The following is a 15950-nucleotide window of genomic DNA, read 5'->3' as shown; positions in this document are numbered from 1 at the left end:
TACCTTATATGGCGAAGGGCCTTTGCAGATGGGATTAAGTTAAGGATCTTGAGATGGGGAGATTGTCCTGGATGATCTGGGGGCTCCGGTGGAATCACAAGGGTTCTTGTAAGAGGGAGGCCGGAGGGTCAGAGTCAGAGAGATTGAAAGATGTCACACTGCTGGCTTTGAAGGTGGAGGAGGGGGCCATGAGCCAAGGGATGCAGGCTGCTTTCAGAGGCTGGGAAAAGACAAGGGGACGGACCCTCCTCTTCAGCCCCCAGAAGGAGCACAGCACTGTCTTCTACGCCTTGCTTTTAGCCTAGTCAGACCCATCTTGGACTTTTGACCTCTACAGCTGTAAGGTAATGTATTTGTGTTGTTTTTAGTCACTAAGTTTGTGGCAGTTTGTCCCAGCAGCAGTAAGAGACTAATAAAACAGCCCTGGAAAGAGGGAATTGCTTTGGGTCACATTCTGCAGACCCAGAGAGGTGCAATCACTGGTCCGAGGGGGCTGGGATGGCAGGCAGGGGCGCTTGGGCTCAAAGCCAGAGGGCAGGGGCTCTGGTTATCTTCCTCTGCAGTCCCCTGCCTACCCAGGACAGTGCTGGGGCCCACCCTTGGCTAGTATTCTGCCAGCTGGCTGGGACTCCCCCTGCCCTTTGCCTCCGTCCTCCATCCTTCCATCCTACACATCTTTACTGAGCGCCTCCAACATGCCAGGCACTCCAGAGCCCCAGGCAGACAGCTCCCGTCCTCGGGGGCTGACATTCCGGGTCAGATTGTACTATTTGATGTGGCTGGCTGTGTGTACGGGCTCCATAGCCACATAGTAATACATGTATTCAGCACTTATTATTCACCAGGCCCTGTTCCAAGGGCTTCACCTGCCCCATCTCATTAATCCTCACGACACTCTTACAGGTGGGCACTGTTGTAATCCCCACGTTACAGATGTGGAATTGGGCACAGAGAGGACGCATCTTCAGCCTAAGATCACAGAGCTGAGATGAGGCAGAACCAGAGTGAAACCCAGTTGGCTTCCAGAACCAGTGTTCAAACCCCCTGTGCTCCCGTCTCCCGCGTGGATCTGGCTTGGATCTGCCCCATCTGTACCTTAGCTCCCTGACCAGGACCCGCCCACGGCTGCATCTGCCTCACCCTCCGTTTCTTCTCTAGAACGGGAAATCAGATGTAAGGATCAGATGTCCGTCAGTGAGCTGCTCTTTGTCACTGCCCCCAAAGGGTGCGGCCTGTCTGGGGCAGACTGCGGGGCACGAGGGCCCCCCACTGGTGGGGGCATTGCTTAATGTTTCCTGAGATGTGTTTTTCTCTCTTTCTTTTTCTTAGTCATATAGGTTTATTGTAGAAAAATTGGAAAGTACGGAAAATGATGGACTAAAAGCAAGCTCTCTTTCTGCGCTGTGTGTTTCTGTCCAGCTCCTTTGCTGTGCACGTGTACGAGTGTACATAGGTTTTTATAGAACAGTGGTTTTATTGCACATGCTGTTTCGCGGCTCGCTTTTTGACCTCATTCTCCATTGTGAGTATTTTCCCACGGGAACCTGTGTTCTACGACACCCCGCATGGCTCTTGATATGTTGTTTCTGGGGATGCAGTGCCTGTCCGTGGTCTGACTGCCGAGCCTGGGCCCTCGAGATGTCAGCAGGGGAGGTGGCGAGCCCAGAGCAGAAGGCCGGATGGGGTCTGGGTGGGCATCTATGGCTATGGGGCCAGGCTCTTGTGTTGAGATGGTGAGGGCCTTGGTGCTCACTCCCCTTTGGGAGGACTGTGTTGTGGGTACCAAGTCAGGGACCTCTCCTCCCCTGGGGCTCCTCACCCCTCTAGCCATCCAGTAAGTGGATTTGTGACCATGCGTGGGGTGGCATAGGACAAACAGACTGGCTCCCCAAACCCTTCTGTATGTGAGCGATGGCCGGGCTGCAGTGGGAAGAGGTGAATGCATGCAGGTGGGAGGGACCCTGTAACTGGGGAGGGGGAAAGAGGTACCCACCAGGAGGATTTATCGTATGCTCAGACCCTGTGCCTTCTGTATTTACTCCTTACTAGAACCCTAAGAGCGAGGTACTGTTGCCCCATTTCACAGATATGGGAACTGAGGCAAAGAGAGGCGCTAAGTGCCTTACCTGCCTTATCTCATCGTATCTTTGCAACAGGAAGTAGAAACGATTATTCACCCCGTTCCACAGCAGCTCTGGGACATTGAGTGACTGTCCTGGTACCCAGAGCCGGGTGGCAGAGCTGTGGTTTTATCCCAGGTCTGTTGGCTCCAGAGTGTCTGCTTCTTGACGTGTCAAATTGGGCAGCAGGCTCCATCTGGGCTTAAAGTTTTTGCTTCTTCTGTGTCTCTTGGATTTAGGGGTGGTGGGGGGTGATGCTCTGAGTAGGGCCACCCTGGGCAAGCCCTGCTGCCATGGCCCTCTGTACGCTACAGATTGGGTTCGACTCAGGCCTTATAAGGCAAATGTTGTTCTGGTCCTTTCTAGTCCTCAAAGGTGGAGTTCTTTCTCCTTTATATTTTTCATGCCTCGTCCTGGAAAAGGTCCCCGGAATGCCTCGTGTGTGCACGTGTGGGCCCCGCTGGCTGGGAGTCCTCAGACTGTTCCGGTTTTGGGGGTCTTCTCCCTGACTATTGTGTAGCTTCTGGGAAGGGACCCTGTGGCATCTGCTGTCCACGGAGACTCGCTGAGAAACAGGCCTGTCCCAGCAGCGGCAGGCCGGGCACTGCCATTCTCCAGAGTGGAGCATTGGTCGTCACTGAGTGTCCACTGTGTGCTGGGGCTGACGGAATGGGGCCACCCGGACAGAGCAGGTCCCTGTTGTCCCAGGGTACTCTCTCTCCCCTCGTCCCTGGCCGCTTGTCTCTAGAGAGGAGGTGGGCGCAGAGGGTGCCCTGAGTCTGGTCGCGAACACTGTCGCTGAGCTGGGGGGCCTGGGAGAGATCCTTCCATCTGTCTCCTGCGTCCTCTTTATCGCGGAGCTCCTCCTTCTCTGCTCCCCTCCATAGACTCGGCTCCTTTCCTTTGCATCTAGGTGGCAGTGGCCTCACCTTCTAAGTCTGGTGTCATCCTAGTTCTCTGGCCTTTCCTCTGTAAGCTGAGAGGCATTACAAGTGCAGGAAGCTCAGATAAGAATGCGATAATGGGCCTCCTACTGCTTTTTATGGCTCTTTTCTTACCTGGAACCTTTGAGGAGGCCTGGCAAGGAAGGAGCGTTGGCTCACAAGGAGAATTACACTCTCCAGCCAGGCAGCAGCTGGGAGAGGCTGCCCCCCGGGTGGGTCGTGGCCTTGGGCAGTGGGAAGGGGCTGGGAGCAGGAGGGGCGCCGCCAGCCTCATCTCTTGCCCTGTGCTCCTCTTCCCTTGCCTGGGAGGCCTGCTCTCCATCGCGGTCGCGTCTGCTTGGGGACACCTGCTCCAGTCGGGGGCAGGAAGTTCAGGTCGTTCTTGGCAGCAGTGGCCGCCTGGGACGGTTGAAGGCCTCTGCCCTCGGATTGGCAGACGTGGCCTTTTTTTGAGCCTGGGCTTTAAAAAGAACAAAGAAAAGACTTTCACCTGGAATAGTTTCAGATTTGCAGAACAGTTGTAAAGGTAGTCCATTTGCCCCCGTCCCCCGCCCTGCCTGTGGTTAACACCTTACACAGCCACGGACGGCACATTCGTCAGAACTGGGAATACCAATCGCCCAACGCCACACTTTGTGCAGATTCACTGGGTTTTCTACTTGTGTCCTTTTTCTGTCCCGGGACCCCATCCAGGATCCTGCATTTAGTTGTCATTTCGCCTGCCCTGCTCTGTGACTCTCTCAGTCCTTCCTGGTTTCCACGATCTCGCGAGCCTTGGGGAGCAACGGGCAAGTATTTTGTAGAATGTCCCCCGATCCGGGCTTACCTGGCGTTTTTCTCGTGACTAGACCGGGGTTACGTCTCTCAGGGGTGCACGATGTCCCCGTGATATCACTGGAGGTGTTCACTTGACGGCCAGGTTAAGTGGTGTCTGCTGTTCCCCAGCTGTCTCCCTTCTCTGCGTCCCGCCCGTCCTCCAGGGTGTGTGCGATTAAGCTCTGCCTTCCTCGCAGGATCTTGTGAAGCTTGGCAAGTCCTTGCTTCTCACAGGAGGTGGGGTCCCCAGCCCTAGCCTCCATCTTGCACGTGGGAGAATGAGGGAATGGGGATTCCATGGGGTCTGTCCTGGAGGAAAGATAGGGTGCCCTTGCCCAGAGAGCTCTCCATCCTTGTCACTGTGAACACATTGGATCTCACGCTCTTGGAAAGCAGAGGTCAGCCCTGCATGCCTTCTAAAGATGAGGAGACGGAGCGGGAAGGGGCTGGTCCAAGGCCCACCCAGCCGTGGCCTCCCCAGCACTGCTGACTCACCGCCCTCATGGGTGCGTGGCTCCTGGCCCTCAGTGCCCACTGCTGCCCTGGTGAGGGGCTGCCGGACGCTTCAGGGACCGCCATCCTGTCCCTGCTGGTCCCCGGCACCCTCCCTCTCCCTCCCGGTTCACTGGCATTATTCTCGGCCCGCAGGGTGCCGGCTGTGGTGAGCAACGGGGATGCCCTGGACACAGCTTTCTCTGGGGTCCGGCGTTCCAGCTGGAAGCGGAAAAGCTCCCGTCGTAGTAAGTCTGCCCGCTCCAGGTCCAAGCCCCAGGAGGGTGGTGCCGGGATAACCTCAGTGCCCTTGCTTAGGCCGAGAGAGCTGGTGCGGGCTTATGTGAGCCAAGGGGTCGTCCTTACTGGGTGGGCTGCTGTGGGCCTGGTGGCAGCTCCACAGTGGACCGGCCACGGCTCGCACTTGAGAGCTGCCCCAGTTTGCCGCCTGCTGAGAGCCGTGGTCCAGGAGTAGCTCACACATTCTGCTGTTCGTCCATTCCTCAAATGCTTCCGAAGCTCCTACAACGGGCCAGGCTGGTCTAGGCGGTGGGTGTACCCTGCTGACCAAGACGGGGTCCCTCTGACACAGGCAGGCAGCTACCATGCAGAGGGCAGGTGCCAGGATGGGGAGCAGGACTGAAGAGACTCCGTAAGGCGGCAAACGAGGGGCATGGGGCCGGTAGGTGTGTCCAGGCAGAGCGGCCAGCTTGTGCAGGAGGCCAAGAGCGAGGGGTCGCCTGGCGCCTGGGAAGCAGCAGGCGTCTGCGTGGTGGAGGGTAGTGTCTAAGGGGTGGATGGGGCGGGGTGAGGCTGTTGTCTCCTCAGTTCTTCCCAGGGCCTCGGAGGCCATGCTTTTCCGAAGGCTACAGGGAGCCATGAGAGGCAGTGTGTGGCCGCATCTGCATTTCAGTCCAGTCACTGTGGGGTGGGGGGAAGCCACAAGACACAGTGGAGTGGCTGGAGCCCAGTGCGGAGGCATCCAGGATAGGGAAGCTGAGGGCCGAGACTAGGGACCTGGAGAGAGGGGCTGGTCTCTGAGCCATGTGGGAGGCAGAATCCGGGAGGGGAAGTGGGGGTGAAAAACGAGGCTCCCACAGGGCTCTGGGGGCCCGGGGACTACGGGAAGCAACGTGCTTAGGACAGAGGGGACTTCACAGTCCATCTGGTCCCACGCCTTCCCGGAGGCCTGTGGGGTGAGGACAGGCCCATCAGGGTGAGGACTAGGCTTCCAAACCCTAGCTCTGCAGGACCCCGCGCCCCTCAAGGGGGCAGAGATTGGGCACACAATTTCACGGGGAGACCTCCTTAAATTTTGCATCCAAGGGGCTGCTAACGTGGGCAGGCTGTGTGCTCTGCCCCGTGAAATGTTAGGCGAGCGCTCTGCTCATTTGCTGAAATTTTCACCAATCAGGAGCTGGCTGAGCTTTGGGGGCCTCTCCTTAACCCCATTCTCCAAGTCCATCCACCACCCCACTCATTTCCTCTACTCACTAGGGCTGCTTTTGCCCCGACTCCCAACCTCTGGGTGGGAGGTGGCTCCTTTTGGGGTAGTGCTGGGAGCCTAGGTGACTTAAGATGCTCCCGGGCCCCAGGACACAGGTGCTGGGTCGGCTTCATGCTCCCAGCAGGTGAGGTGAGCGGAGCAGCTGCCACATCAGCCAGATGGGCAGGGCTGTGGGTGGCAGGGAGGCAGGTCGGGGGGGTCTGCCGCGGTCACTGGGGGGCCTCCTTGGAGGGGTGAGGGGCGGGGAGAAGCAGTGGAACCAGCGTCCTCTGAGAGCAGCGTCAGGCAGGGGCTCCCCAGGGGCCGGGCTGGGTGATGCTGGCCGAGGAGCCAGGATGCCGCGGAGGGAGCTGCTGGCTGGCGCAGCCCTGATGTCAGTCTGGCAGCTGTTCCCGCCCGGGCTGCCACGGCCTCAGTCCTGCTCTTCTCCTCTCTCTTCCCTCCAGTCGACCGGTTCACTTTCCCCGCCCTGGAAGAAGATGTGATTTATGACGACGTCCCCTGCGAGAACCTGGATGCCCATCACCCGGGTAAAAGCCTCTTTCACGGTTCCCTGCTTCTCTCCAGCGACCCGGGCAGGCGGGGCGGGGCCCGGGGAGGGTCTTCTCCGTCCATTTCCTTCCGCGCCCCGCCCAGCCCATTGCTCCTCCTCCTTGCTTTTAAAAACCGCTGCGGTCCTGGTCCTCTGGAGAGTCAGGAGCTGGCTGAGGGCGTGGCCAGGCTGGGGCTGGGGAGGGGTTAAGGCTTCACCGGCTGGAGGACGCTCCAGCATGGTTCCCCCGGCGAGGCGTTTCACCCCTCCAAGCCTCGATTCCTCTCTCACGGAAATGGGGTAATAGTTCGGGCTTCCCAGGGCTGTCAGGGAAAATGACAGCTTGTTAAACCCGAACTGTGAAGCAGGGAAACTCAGGAATGCCTGTGCCCTGCTGGGGGCGAGGCCCGCGGTGGGCTGAGAAGGTGGGAGAATGTGGCTGCCGAGGGGAAACGGGGGAGGGGGTGAGTCCAGAGGGAGGGCTGCCCAGGGTGGAGGAGTATTCAGTAACAATCCACGTGAGAGCCATCTTCTCTTGAACACATTTGGCCAGCGACTCTTCATTTTCTGTCTCCTATAATCTGTTTCAAAACTCTGATTTCAAGAATTCCATCCTCATTCTGCAGACAAGGAAACTGTAGAGGTAGGATTGGCATTCGAACCCAGGTCATTCTGATTCCAAGGCCAGTGCTCTGTCTGCTACCCCAGGAGGACTTGGGCAGTATTTATGACAGATGAAGCACATTTGTTCCCACTATTCAGTAGACCCCATGAGGTTGGCAGGGCAGGGCTTGTGGCTCCAGTTGACGGTCATATCAGAGAGGTTAATCCACCAACCCCAGATCACACAGCCAGGATTTTATGGACAGCTACCTGACTCTGCTTTTTCTACTACACTATTCTGCCTGCTTTCAGGGGCTCCCCGTCTGGTGGGGGAAACGCAGCCCCTGCTTTTGAGGAGCTGCTAGTCTAATAGGAGTGGCTGCAACCATCCTTGGGTTGTGCACAGTCCTATGGGAGAGACACACAGATAACATAATAAGGCCTGAGGGCCCCAGAGCCACACTCCTGACTCCTGTCCCAGGAATGGGGACAGATGGGCTAATGATACCCGCACCCATTTAGCAAGCCCCAGACGAGCCTGGAGCACATTTCTATGTGTGTGGCTCATTCCAATCCAGGAGAGGTGGGAAGGGCACGTTGTTGGGAGGCAGTGGGGGCTTGTGGGGAGGTCCCAGAGCTAGGACATCTGATTGGCCTGAGCCCCTTGTTTGACCCTGTGGGCTGTTTTCCCACCTCAATCAAATCAAGCAATGAATTACTTGGTCCCAGTCTTCACTGAGCACCGTGGTGTCCCCAGGGCATGGGGATGTGGCAATGTCCCTGTCCTCCTGCAGTTTACCCTGGGGTAGTTAAAAGCAGGTGGCCTGGGAGTCAGCTCTGAGCCTGCAAATTGAGGACCAGGACTCCCACCCGCAGCGTTGTGGGAGGATCCAGGGAGAGCAGGCTGTGGCCAGCCCTCAGCATGTTTGCTGCCTGAGGAAGGTTGTTAGTGTTACACCCCCAGGGCCTGGCACTGACCTAGGTGGACTGACGGGGGCCCCGCCGGTGCTCTGTGGGGAGGTGGTCAGCTGAGGAGAGGCCACACGCACCAGCGGACACGCACAGTCCTGGGTTCAGATCCTGGCTCTGCCATTGATTAAGGCACAGAGCTCTGTGCCTTGGGGCCTTGGCTTCCTCCTGTAAAATCAGAATATCATCCTGACCTCACGGGACTTCGGGGAGGGTCACACCAGAGAACTTCTGCTTCCTCTCTCTGGGCCTCAGTGGATGCATCTGTAAAACTGGGGTGGTAATAGCCTTGTCCTTGGGTTGTCGTGAGAATGCCATGAGATCGTGGACAGCAGGCACTGAGGAGTGGTGGTAAGTGGTGGAAGGGGGCCATGATCTTGAGCATCAGTGAGGCCTGAGGCCCCAGAAAGGAGGGCGTGGGGACCAGGACCGCTGGGAGACCCCCAAAGGCTGAGGGTCTGGTACAGGCTCAGGAATTTGGTGACACTGTCTCCACCGGAGAGAGTATTTCTAAACAAGCCCGGGTGATCAGCAGGACGGTGGGGACTTGTCAGAAGGCAGCGTGATGAATGGATGGAGCCGGCACAGGAGTCTGTAGCCCCCTCCCCGTGTACTGCCTGACCTTGGGCAAGCCACATCGCTTCTCTGGGCCCCCGTTTGCTCATCTGTCTAATAGGAGGGGGTGATAATTTGCACCCTGCTGACCCCACAGAGCTGCTGGGAGAATCCAGTGAGAGATGTGGCATGTAGATGTAGGCAGCAGGGGGCCAGTGGCCCTTGCCATTGGAAGTGTGGAGAGGCAGACATTTGAGATGCCCCCTTCTTCCTTGGGGGGAGCCCCAAGAACCGGGCTCTGCCCCTTTGCTCACAGGTTGTGGAGCTGCAGTAATAGGACAATCAGCCCAGCCTTGTAAAGGTCACAGCCTGGTCACCAGCTGCTCCATTCCCTGGAGACATTAGTCACTATTATCTTTTGCTTAAAAATAACCCCGAGCTCCCCCCCCCATCCTGGGATGTGGGTCTCCAGCTAAGCCTCAGGGCGTCTGTTTTGTTCTTTGGCTGGTGACCTCCCAGGCCCCTCGGCCCCCAGCTTTCCTGTTGGGTGGAGGTGGGGGCTCTGACACTGAGCCCACCAGGGCTACCACGAGTTAGGATCAGCTGCTCTCTGCTGAGTGCCCGCTGGTGCCAGGCTCTTTGCTAGACTGTTCTCTGTGTGTTTTATTTACTTGACCTTTCAGCTTATTATTATCCCCATTTTGCAGAGAGCCCTCAGAAAGCCAAGGCTCCCTGTTGTCTGGCACACGTGCTCTCTGAGCAGGTTTCGGGAACCCTTCCCCGTGCCGTATTCCTTCTGTGTTGACGAAAGCATTTTGGTCACTCTGTGAGGCCTGCCGTTCAGTTCTCCTCGAGGTGACAGATGGGAAGTGAAGCCCAGGGATGCAGGGGAAGCCCTAGATCTCCCAGAGGTGGAGCTGGGGCTGGGCCGGGACCCCGTGTTCTGCCCGGGAAAGTGGCTTTCCCGGAAACCTCAGCCTGGAAGCCGCATCTCCCAGCCAACTTGACGGGGACCCCAAGAGTGCCAGGCCCTGGTGGCCCCTGCTCCTCCAGGCCAGTGGACTCAGGTCTTTGTCCCCAGTTTTCTGTCCAAGGCATGTCCTGTGGGGTTTTGGAGAAGGGAATGCTCCTGGATGCTGGGCCAGGCGCGCCCCCTATCGGACCATCCTGGACCCACACGGGAAACTCTTAACGCTCACGACCATCTCCGTTTCACCCTCGAGGATGCTGAGGTCAGGACTGGGTGTCACATCTTCTCTTTTCCACTAAGAAGTGCCAAGGAGGCCCAGAATGAGCACTCAGACCCCAGCAAAGTCATGCTGACAGCGGGAGGAAGTTAGCGTGCCTTCGTGACCCCAGCACATTTCTTGTGCTTTTCTGCATTTTTCGTGTCCTCCTCACTCTGTGGGGTGGACTTTGTGTTGTCATCGCCTCCTTCTTATGGATGAGGAAGTGGAGCTGGGGCCCCAGGACCTGGGCCTGCACCGCCCCCCACCCACCTGCCGGGCCTCAGAAAGTGGGTCTGGTGGGCTTGGCCTCGGGGCCTGCGCTCACCAGCCCTGTCCCTTGGCCGGCAGGGGTGGAGAGGAACCTGCTCTATGAGGATGCGCACCAGGACAGGACGCCCCGGGAGGCGGAGGACCTAGGCTGGAGCTCCAGTGAGTTTGAGAGCTACAGCGAGGACTCCGGGGAGGAGGCCAAGCCGGAGGCAGAGCCCGCCAAGCACCGAGTGTCCTTTCAGCCCAAGGTGAGGGGCGGGGCATCCCTCCTCTGGCACAGGTGCTACCCCCGCTCCATTCCTGTGGCAGACCCTGGCATTTGGTCCTATGCTCCTGGGCTCAGATCTGGCTTCAGAATCCTCCTCAACACCGTGCTTCAGGCAGCCCAACCCCTCTGATTAGAGCTGGCACTTGGATTGAATCCGCTCGATCTCCCTGCCCTGCGGGATGCCTTCTCAGACCAATCTCAGGTCCACACCACCCTCTGGGCTGCTAAGACCATGCTTCTCTCCAGGGCCTTTCAACGTGCCATCCGTGCACCTGTCTCTTCCGGTGTTTCTGCCTGGAGCCGGGCTCACTCTGCCGATTTCACAGAGGGAGCCAAGGAAGCCGCAAGGAAGACCAATTGTCTGCTTCCGCCTTTCCTGTGGCTGCCTTGCTCCTCCCATCTTTTCTGTAGAAGCCACCAGAAGGCAGATGCTATCCATGCTGAGATGTGGGGTTTAATGGGAGCAGCTGCTTGCAGACAGGCCCTGCCCCCCAACAGGTGACTGGGTCCTTCCCAGCTCCTTTGAAAATGACACAGACAGGCAGGTGGGCTCACCCTTCAGCCAGTCCTGCCAGAAGGTGGGGCAGGGACAAGGCGGGGGGCCCCAGGCCTGGGCTGGGATTTTGGGGTCCTCCAAGTCTTTCCTAGTGCCTCCTGCCCCTTTCTGAATTTGGGGATCCCCTCTGAGAGAGGGATGCTGGCCAGAGCAGCACCCACACCTAGGAGTGTCGAGGTGAACTTTCCTCAGATCAAGACGGGCTCCCCAAGTCCGTGGGAAGCCTGGGGGCTGAGCAGGTCTCTCCTGAACCCTGGGCTCCACATGTCTGGGCCTCGTGGGCTGGGCCACAGAAAACAGCCTTGATGTCTTGCTAGCGAAAAAGCTGTGCATCTGTGACACCTACTGTGCCCCCACCAGGCCCATGGGGTGTGGGCTGGGGTACCCGGGGACAGGGAGACCCGACCCAGGCTCCGGGAACCCTTGTGGTCTAGGAGGAGATTTGAAATATGAAACAATTTGTCAAAAATGAAGACAAAAATGCCTTTCTGTTAACACAAGCCCGGGTACCTGTGGCCACCTGTCTGACATGGGTGGGTGCCAGTCCAAGGGGTTGGCAATCCAGGGTCCAATCTGAGGATGCTTCTGAGAGGTGAGTTGGGAGCTGGGGTACAGAAGCCAGAGGAGCTATTCTCAGTCCCTGGCTGTCCCTCCTAATCACCCACAGCCGCTTCTCCAGGCCCCTGCCTTCTTGCTGGGACCAGGAGGGAACTGCAGGCCCCTCTGAGAGGGTAGGAGCCATGGGGCACTGAATCTGGGCTCTCCAGGGGTGCTCCTCAGACTGGCGCGGGCATCAGGACCACAGGGGAAGTTGGTTGCCATCGCAGACGCCAGGCCTTGCTCCCAGGGACCCTGGTTCAGGGTTTGGGTGGGGCCCAGCAATCTGCTTTTTAACCAGCGCTCTGCCCCCAGGGGATACAAGGGGCCCACAGAGAACCCTGACAACTGCTGGGCTGGCCCTCCTGTGGCTGGCCCCAGGGGTGGGGTCTCTGGGGGCTGCTCCTGAGCTCCTGTCCTTCACACCCTCACGCTGGGGGCTTTGGGCTCTTCCCCAGCAGACAAACAACTTGGCCGAGTTTTTGGAATTTCTGACCACGAGGACATTTTCTCTGGCCGTGGGCCAAGCCCCTCCTGCTCCCCGGACAGCAGGCGCCCAGGGAGACGGGATTGTGGAGGGGCCTTTCCTCTGGTCCGCTCTGCCCGGAAACCCCGCCGGGCCCCACCGCGGTGCTCTGCCCTCCTGAGCTGCTCGGTGCACCTGCTCCCGCACCTGGCGCTGCAGCCGCTGCATGTTTCAGGCCACCGCTCTTTGGCTGTGTTGTGTGTGCTGTGGGGCGCCGGGCAGCAGAGGTCTGCGGAAGGGTTTTGCCCTGTCCTTGGAGTCTGACCAGGGCCCTGGCACCCTGCCCAGCTGCCAGAGAGCGAGTGGAGCCCCTCCTCCAGATGTCTCCAGAGGCCAGCCCTCAGTCCGCAAATTTTTGCCAAAGAAAGTGACTGAGGGTCTGCAGAGGGCCCTCCTTGGGAGCAGCTGACCCAGATGTGAGCAGGAGCCCGGTCCTCTTATGTGAACGAGCTCCTGCTGGCCGCTGCTCATGGTCAGTGGGAGGCGGTTTTTCCAGTTGTGCAGTGGGTTGCGTTGAGCTCTTCCACTTTCTGATTATGATCTCTTCATAATCAAGGTCACCGTGTCCAGCTGGCCAGCAGACTGGGCATGAGTGTCAGCTCTGACCTCAGCCTTGTTCACTCCCCTGGTCTGATCTGGCCAGTTCTACAGTTTACCTCCCATCCCAGTTCTTCTGACCCTTAGAGCAGCAGAGGGGCATCAGAAGGCCCAGGGGCTTTCTGATTTTATTGTGTCAACATCTTATTTATACATGAAATAGGACTTGGTACAAACCCCAAGCTCCCCAGTTTTTTGGGAGTCTGAGTAACTCTCAGAAGGATCCCTGTCCTGCTCTTTCCTCACATAATAGTGAACACTTGCCTCGTGTGGTATAGTTTCCAAAGCAGTTTCGTTTAATGTTTCTAATACTGTTGAGTGGTTAGAATTATTTGCATTAAGAGTCTCATTTTGTTGATCAGAGAACCTAAATGGCAGAAGCTCAGAGAGGTTAGATGATCTGGTTAGGGTCACACAGCCAGCTGCAACTCCACATCACATATGCTTTGAGGGAAAATACCTTGTCCATCTGTCCGTCCATCCATCCATGCATCCCTCTGTCCCTTCATCCTTCCATCCTTCCATCCCTCCATCCAACCATCCATCTTTCCGTCCCTCCATCCCTCCATCCTTCCATCCTTCCGTCCCTCTGTCCATCCTTCCTTCCATCCACCTATCCATCCATCCATCCATCGATTCAACCATCCAACACTCCATCCAAATAACTATCCATCTATTCAACAAATAATGACTTATTATTTGAAAGATAGTATAGTAATAGCTTCCTTCATTTTTTTTCTTTCCTGAGGAAGATTTGCCCTGAGCTAGCAGATGTTTCCAATCTTCCTCTTTTTGATTGCGAGCTGCCGCCACTGCCTGGCCACTGACAGACGAGTTGGTGTAGGTCTGTACCCAGGAACCAAATCCAGGCTGCTGAAGTGGAGCACGCCAAACTTAACCACAAGGCCACCAGGGCTGGCCCAGTGGCTTCCATTTTTTGAACATTTCCTAAGCTCTGGGCTTTATGTGTATTGTCCGTTTAATTTTCTCAATAACTGTGTGAAGCTGTTATTGTGGCCACTTTACCTGTGAGGCAGCTGTAGCTCAGAGAGGTAAAGAGACTTTTGCAGCTGGTAAGTGGGGAGCGGTGATTTGACTCTGGGCCCGGCTGCCTCCAGAGCTCATACTCTTGATTCCTCTGCTTGTCGACGTCTCTAGAAGTAGTACCTGTCTCCGTCTTGCGTGTACTTCACCAAATGTCACTATTGCTCATACAGTTCATGCATTTGAATGTCTATCTGCTCATCTGTCCATCCGTCTGTCTTCCCAGGTCGTATGTAAGGTAGTCACCCCTCCATCCTTCCATCCTGTTGCCCACCCCTCCATTTCTCCCTCCCTTCCTCCGTCGACTCCTCCCTCTGTTCATCCGCCCTTCCTCCAGCGGCGTGCTGGAGCCAGCGCCGCCCAGCTCACGAGAGCCCAGGAGCCAGTTGTGTGCCTCTCCTTCTGACTCTACCTTCAGTCATGTCGCTAGCTTGAATTGGCCAAGGTGGGAGCATTCACACCGTGGAAATGCTGCAAGGCAGGGCTTTTTCTCCTGGAGAACTGGTCGTTAAATATTTACCAGCACAGCACTGCCTCTATCCATCCACCAGTCCATCCATCCTTTTATTTATTCATCTGACTCTTCATCCCTCCATCTATTTGCCCTGCTACACAGTCACCTAACTAAATGTATCCGTTTGCCCACCCAGCCATTTGTCTGTCCACCCATCCCTCCATCCATGAGCCTGTCCATCTGCCCATCCATCTTTGCGTTGTCCAGCCATCCCTCTGTTCATTTACCTGTCTTTCTCCGCGTTTGCTCGTGCATCCATTTATCCCCTTGCCCACTGTTCCACCCGTCCATCCATCTCACAAACTTGCTGAGAGCTTCCTATATCACGAGCCCTGTGCTGGGCCCCCGGGATGGGGAGATGACTAAGACACAGTCCGAGCATTGTTCCCCTTCCCTGAGAGACGGGGGCCTGGGCTGTTCCCCTCCCAGCTCCTCCCCAGCAGCAGGATTCCCTGCTGCAGAGACCAGCACCTGGCTGCCTGGCATGTTTGGGTTCGATGCTGCTGGAGCCGATTCCATGCAGGATCCGATTCCAGGCAAGAGCCTGGCCGGACTGCTGCTTGGCCCTGGTCATCCCCAGGTCCCAAATCCTACCTGTTCCGAGTGGTCCCTCTGCCACCTTACCTGACTCTCCTTTTTCCTCTGATGTCCATGTTTTGTCTCCTCCCTGTCCCGCCTGCTCCTCTCACCTGCTGCTCTCCTTCTGCCTGGCCGCTTGGGGGCTCCAGCTTTCTCCAGACCTGACTAGGCTAAAGGAGAGATACGCCAGGACTAAGAGAGACATCTTGGCTTTGAGAGTTGGGGGGAGAGACATGCAGGAGCTGAAGCACAAGTACGATTGTAAGGTATTGTCTGTCTGTCCCTCCCAGGTCCTTTCTTTCTGCTCCTGGGGCCGCAGAGGGTGGGCCTGAGTCCCAGGGCTGCCCCCGAGACCTGGCACTGGCCGCATCTCACATCTCTGCGGGAACTGGTCCATGCCGTAAGCCGGCTCTGTTCCTGTCCATGTTCTTGCCTCTTTCTTTCACCCTCAAGTGAAACCTTCGCCATCTACAAGAATTCCTGGGTGGGTTTTCAAACTTTAGGGTCCTCAGAATGGCCTGGGGGTGCTTTGGAAAATGCAGATTCCTGAGCTCCACCTGCAGAGATGCTGATCTGCAGGTCTGGACCAGGGCTCAGGAATCTGCGTATTTGATAACTATGGCAGGTGGGTTTGGGTTACGCTTTGAAAAATGTGAGTGTTGGTGACCTTGGACACTCTTCCCCCTCCGAGCTGTTCAGAGAGATCCAGGGTAAGGAACCTGTAGGAGAAATCGAGTACCCTCTCCCTACATGGGACTCAGACTTCTGGATAATGATATTGACAGCAGTGGCTTCCATTAATTGAGCAGCTACTGTGTGCTATGGATTTTTTTGGGGCCCGCAGTCCTGGGTTTGAATCGCAGTCCCACCGCTTCCTCATTGTGTGATCCTGGGCAGGCCTCTTGACCTCTCTGAGCCTCGGTTTCCTTGTCTGTGAAATGGGGGCATTAACAGGACCAGCCCCCGGGGTGGCTGTGAGGATTAGAGGAGCCAGATCTGTAGGGTGCTGAGTGCTGCTCTTGGCACAGCCTCAGAGCTCAGTGGATGGTGGCATTATTATTTGCACACCTGACCGTTTTGTCCCCAGGGCACCTGGGAGGCAGCTGTCTTACTGCTGTCACTTAGCCTTAGTGAGGCTGGTGACTGAAGTTCCTAGCTGGTGGTCACCCCAGTGGTCAGCGGCAGAGCTGGGGCTCAATCCTGGGTCTGTGCCAAAGCCGGCGCACCCTCTG

At 57.2% G+C, this 15950-nt stretch overlaps 1 protein-coding gene across 39 annotated transcripts in view; it reads left to right on the top strand.

Moving 5' to 3' along the window:
• ARHGEF10L (Rho guanine nucleotide exchange factor 10 like) overlaps nt 1-15950 on the top strand; it is a 153480-nt gene that overhangs the window by 62255 nt on the left and 75275 nt on the right. For 20 of the 39 annotated variants that reach the window (XM_070252462.1, XM_070252437.1, XM_070252489.1 and 17 more), the window contains exons 5-7: nt 4529-4620; nt 6326-6409; nt 10116-10285. In XM_070252462.1, the coding sequence (XP_070108563.1) occupies nt 4529-4620; nt 6326-6409; nt 10116-10285 (346 nt within the window). Of the gene's footprint in view, nt 1-4528; nt 4621-6325; nt 6410-10115; nt 10286-14867; nt 14985-15950 lie in introns of those variants that run through there. The other 19 variants (XM_070252406.1, XM_070252396.1, XM_023635634.2 and 16 more) reach the window with 3 other exon arrangements.

Source organism: Equus caballus, chromosome 2 (assembly GCF_041296265.1).
Source record: "Equus caballus isolate H_3958 breed thoroughbred chromosome 2, TB-T2T, whole genome shotgun sequence".
Taxonomy (NCBI): domain Eukaryota; kingdom Metazoa; phylum Chordata; class Mammalia; order Perissodactyla; family Equidae; genus Equus; species Equus caballus.
Note: the sequence above shows the minus strand (reverse complement) of the source record. Positions and strands in the feature narration are given on the sequence as shown.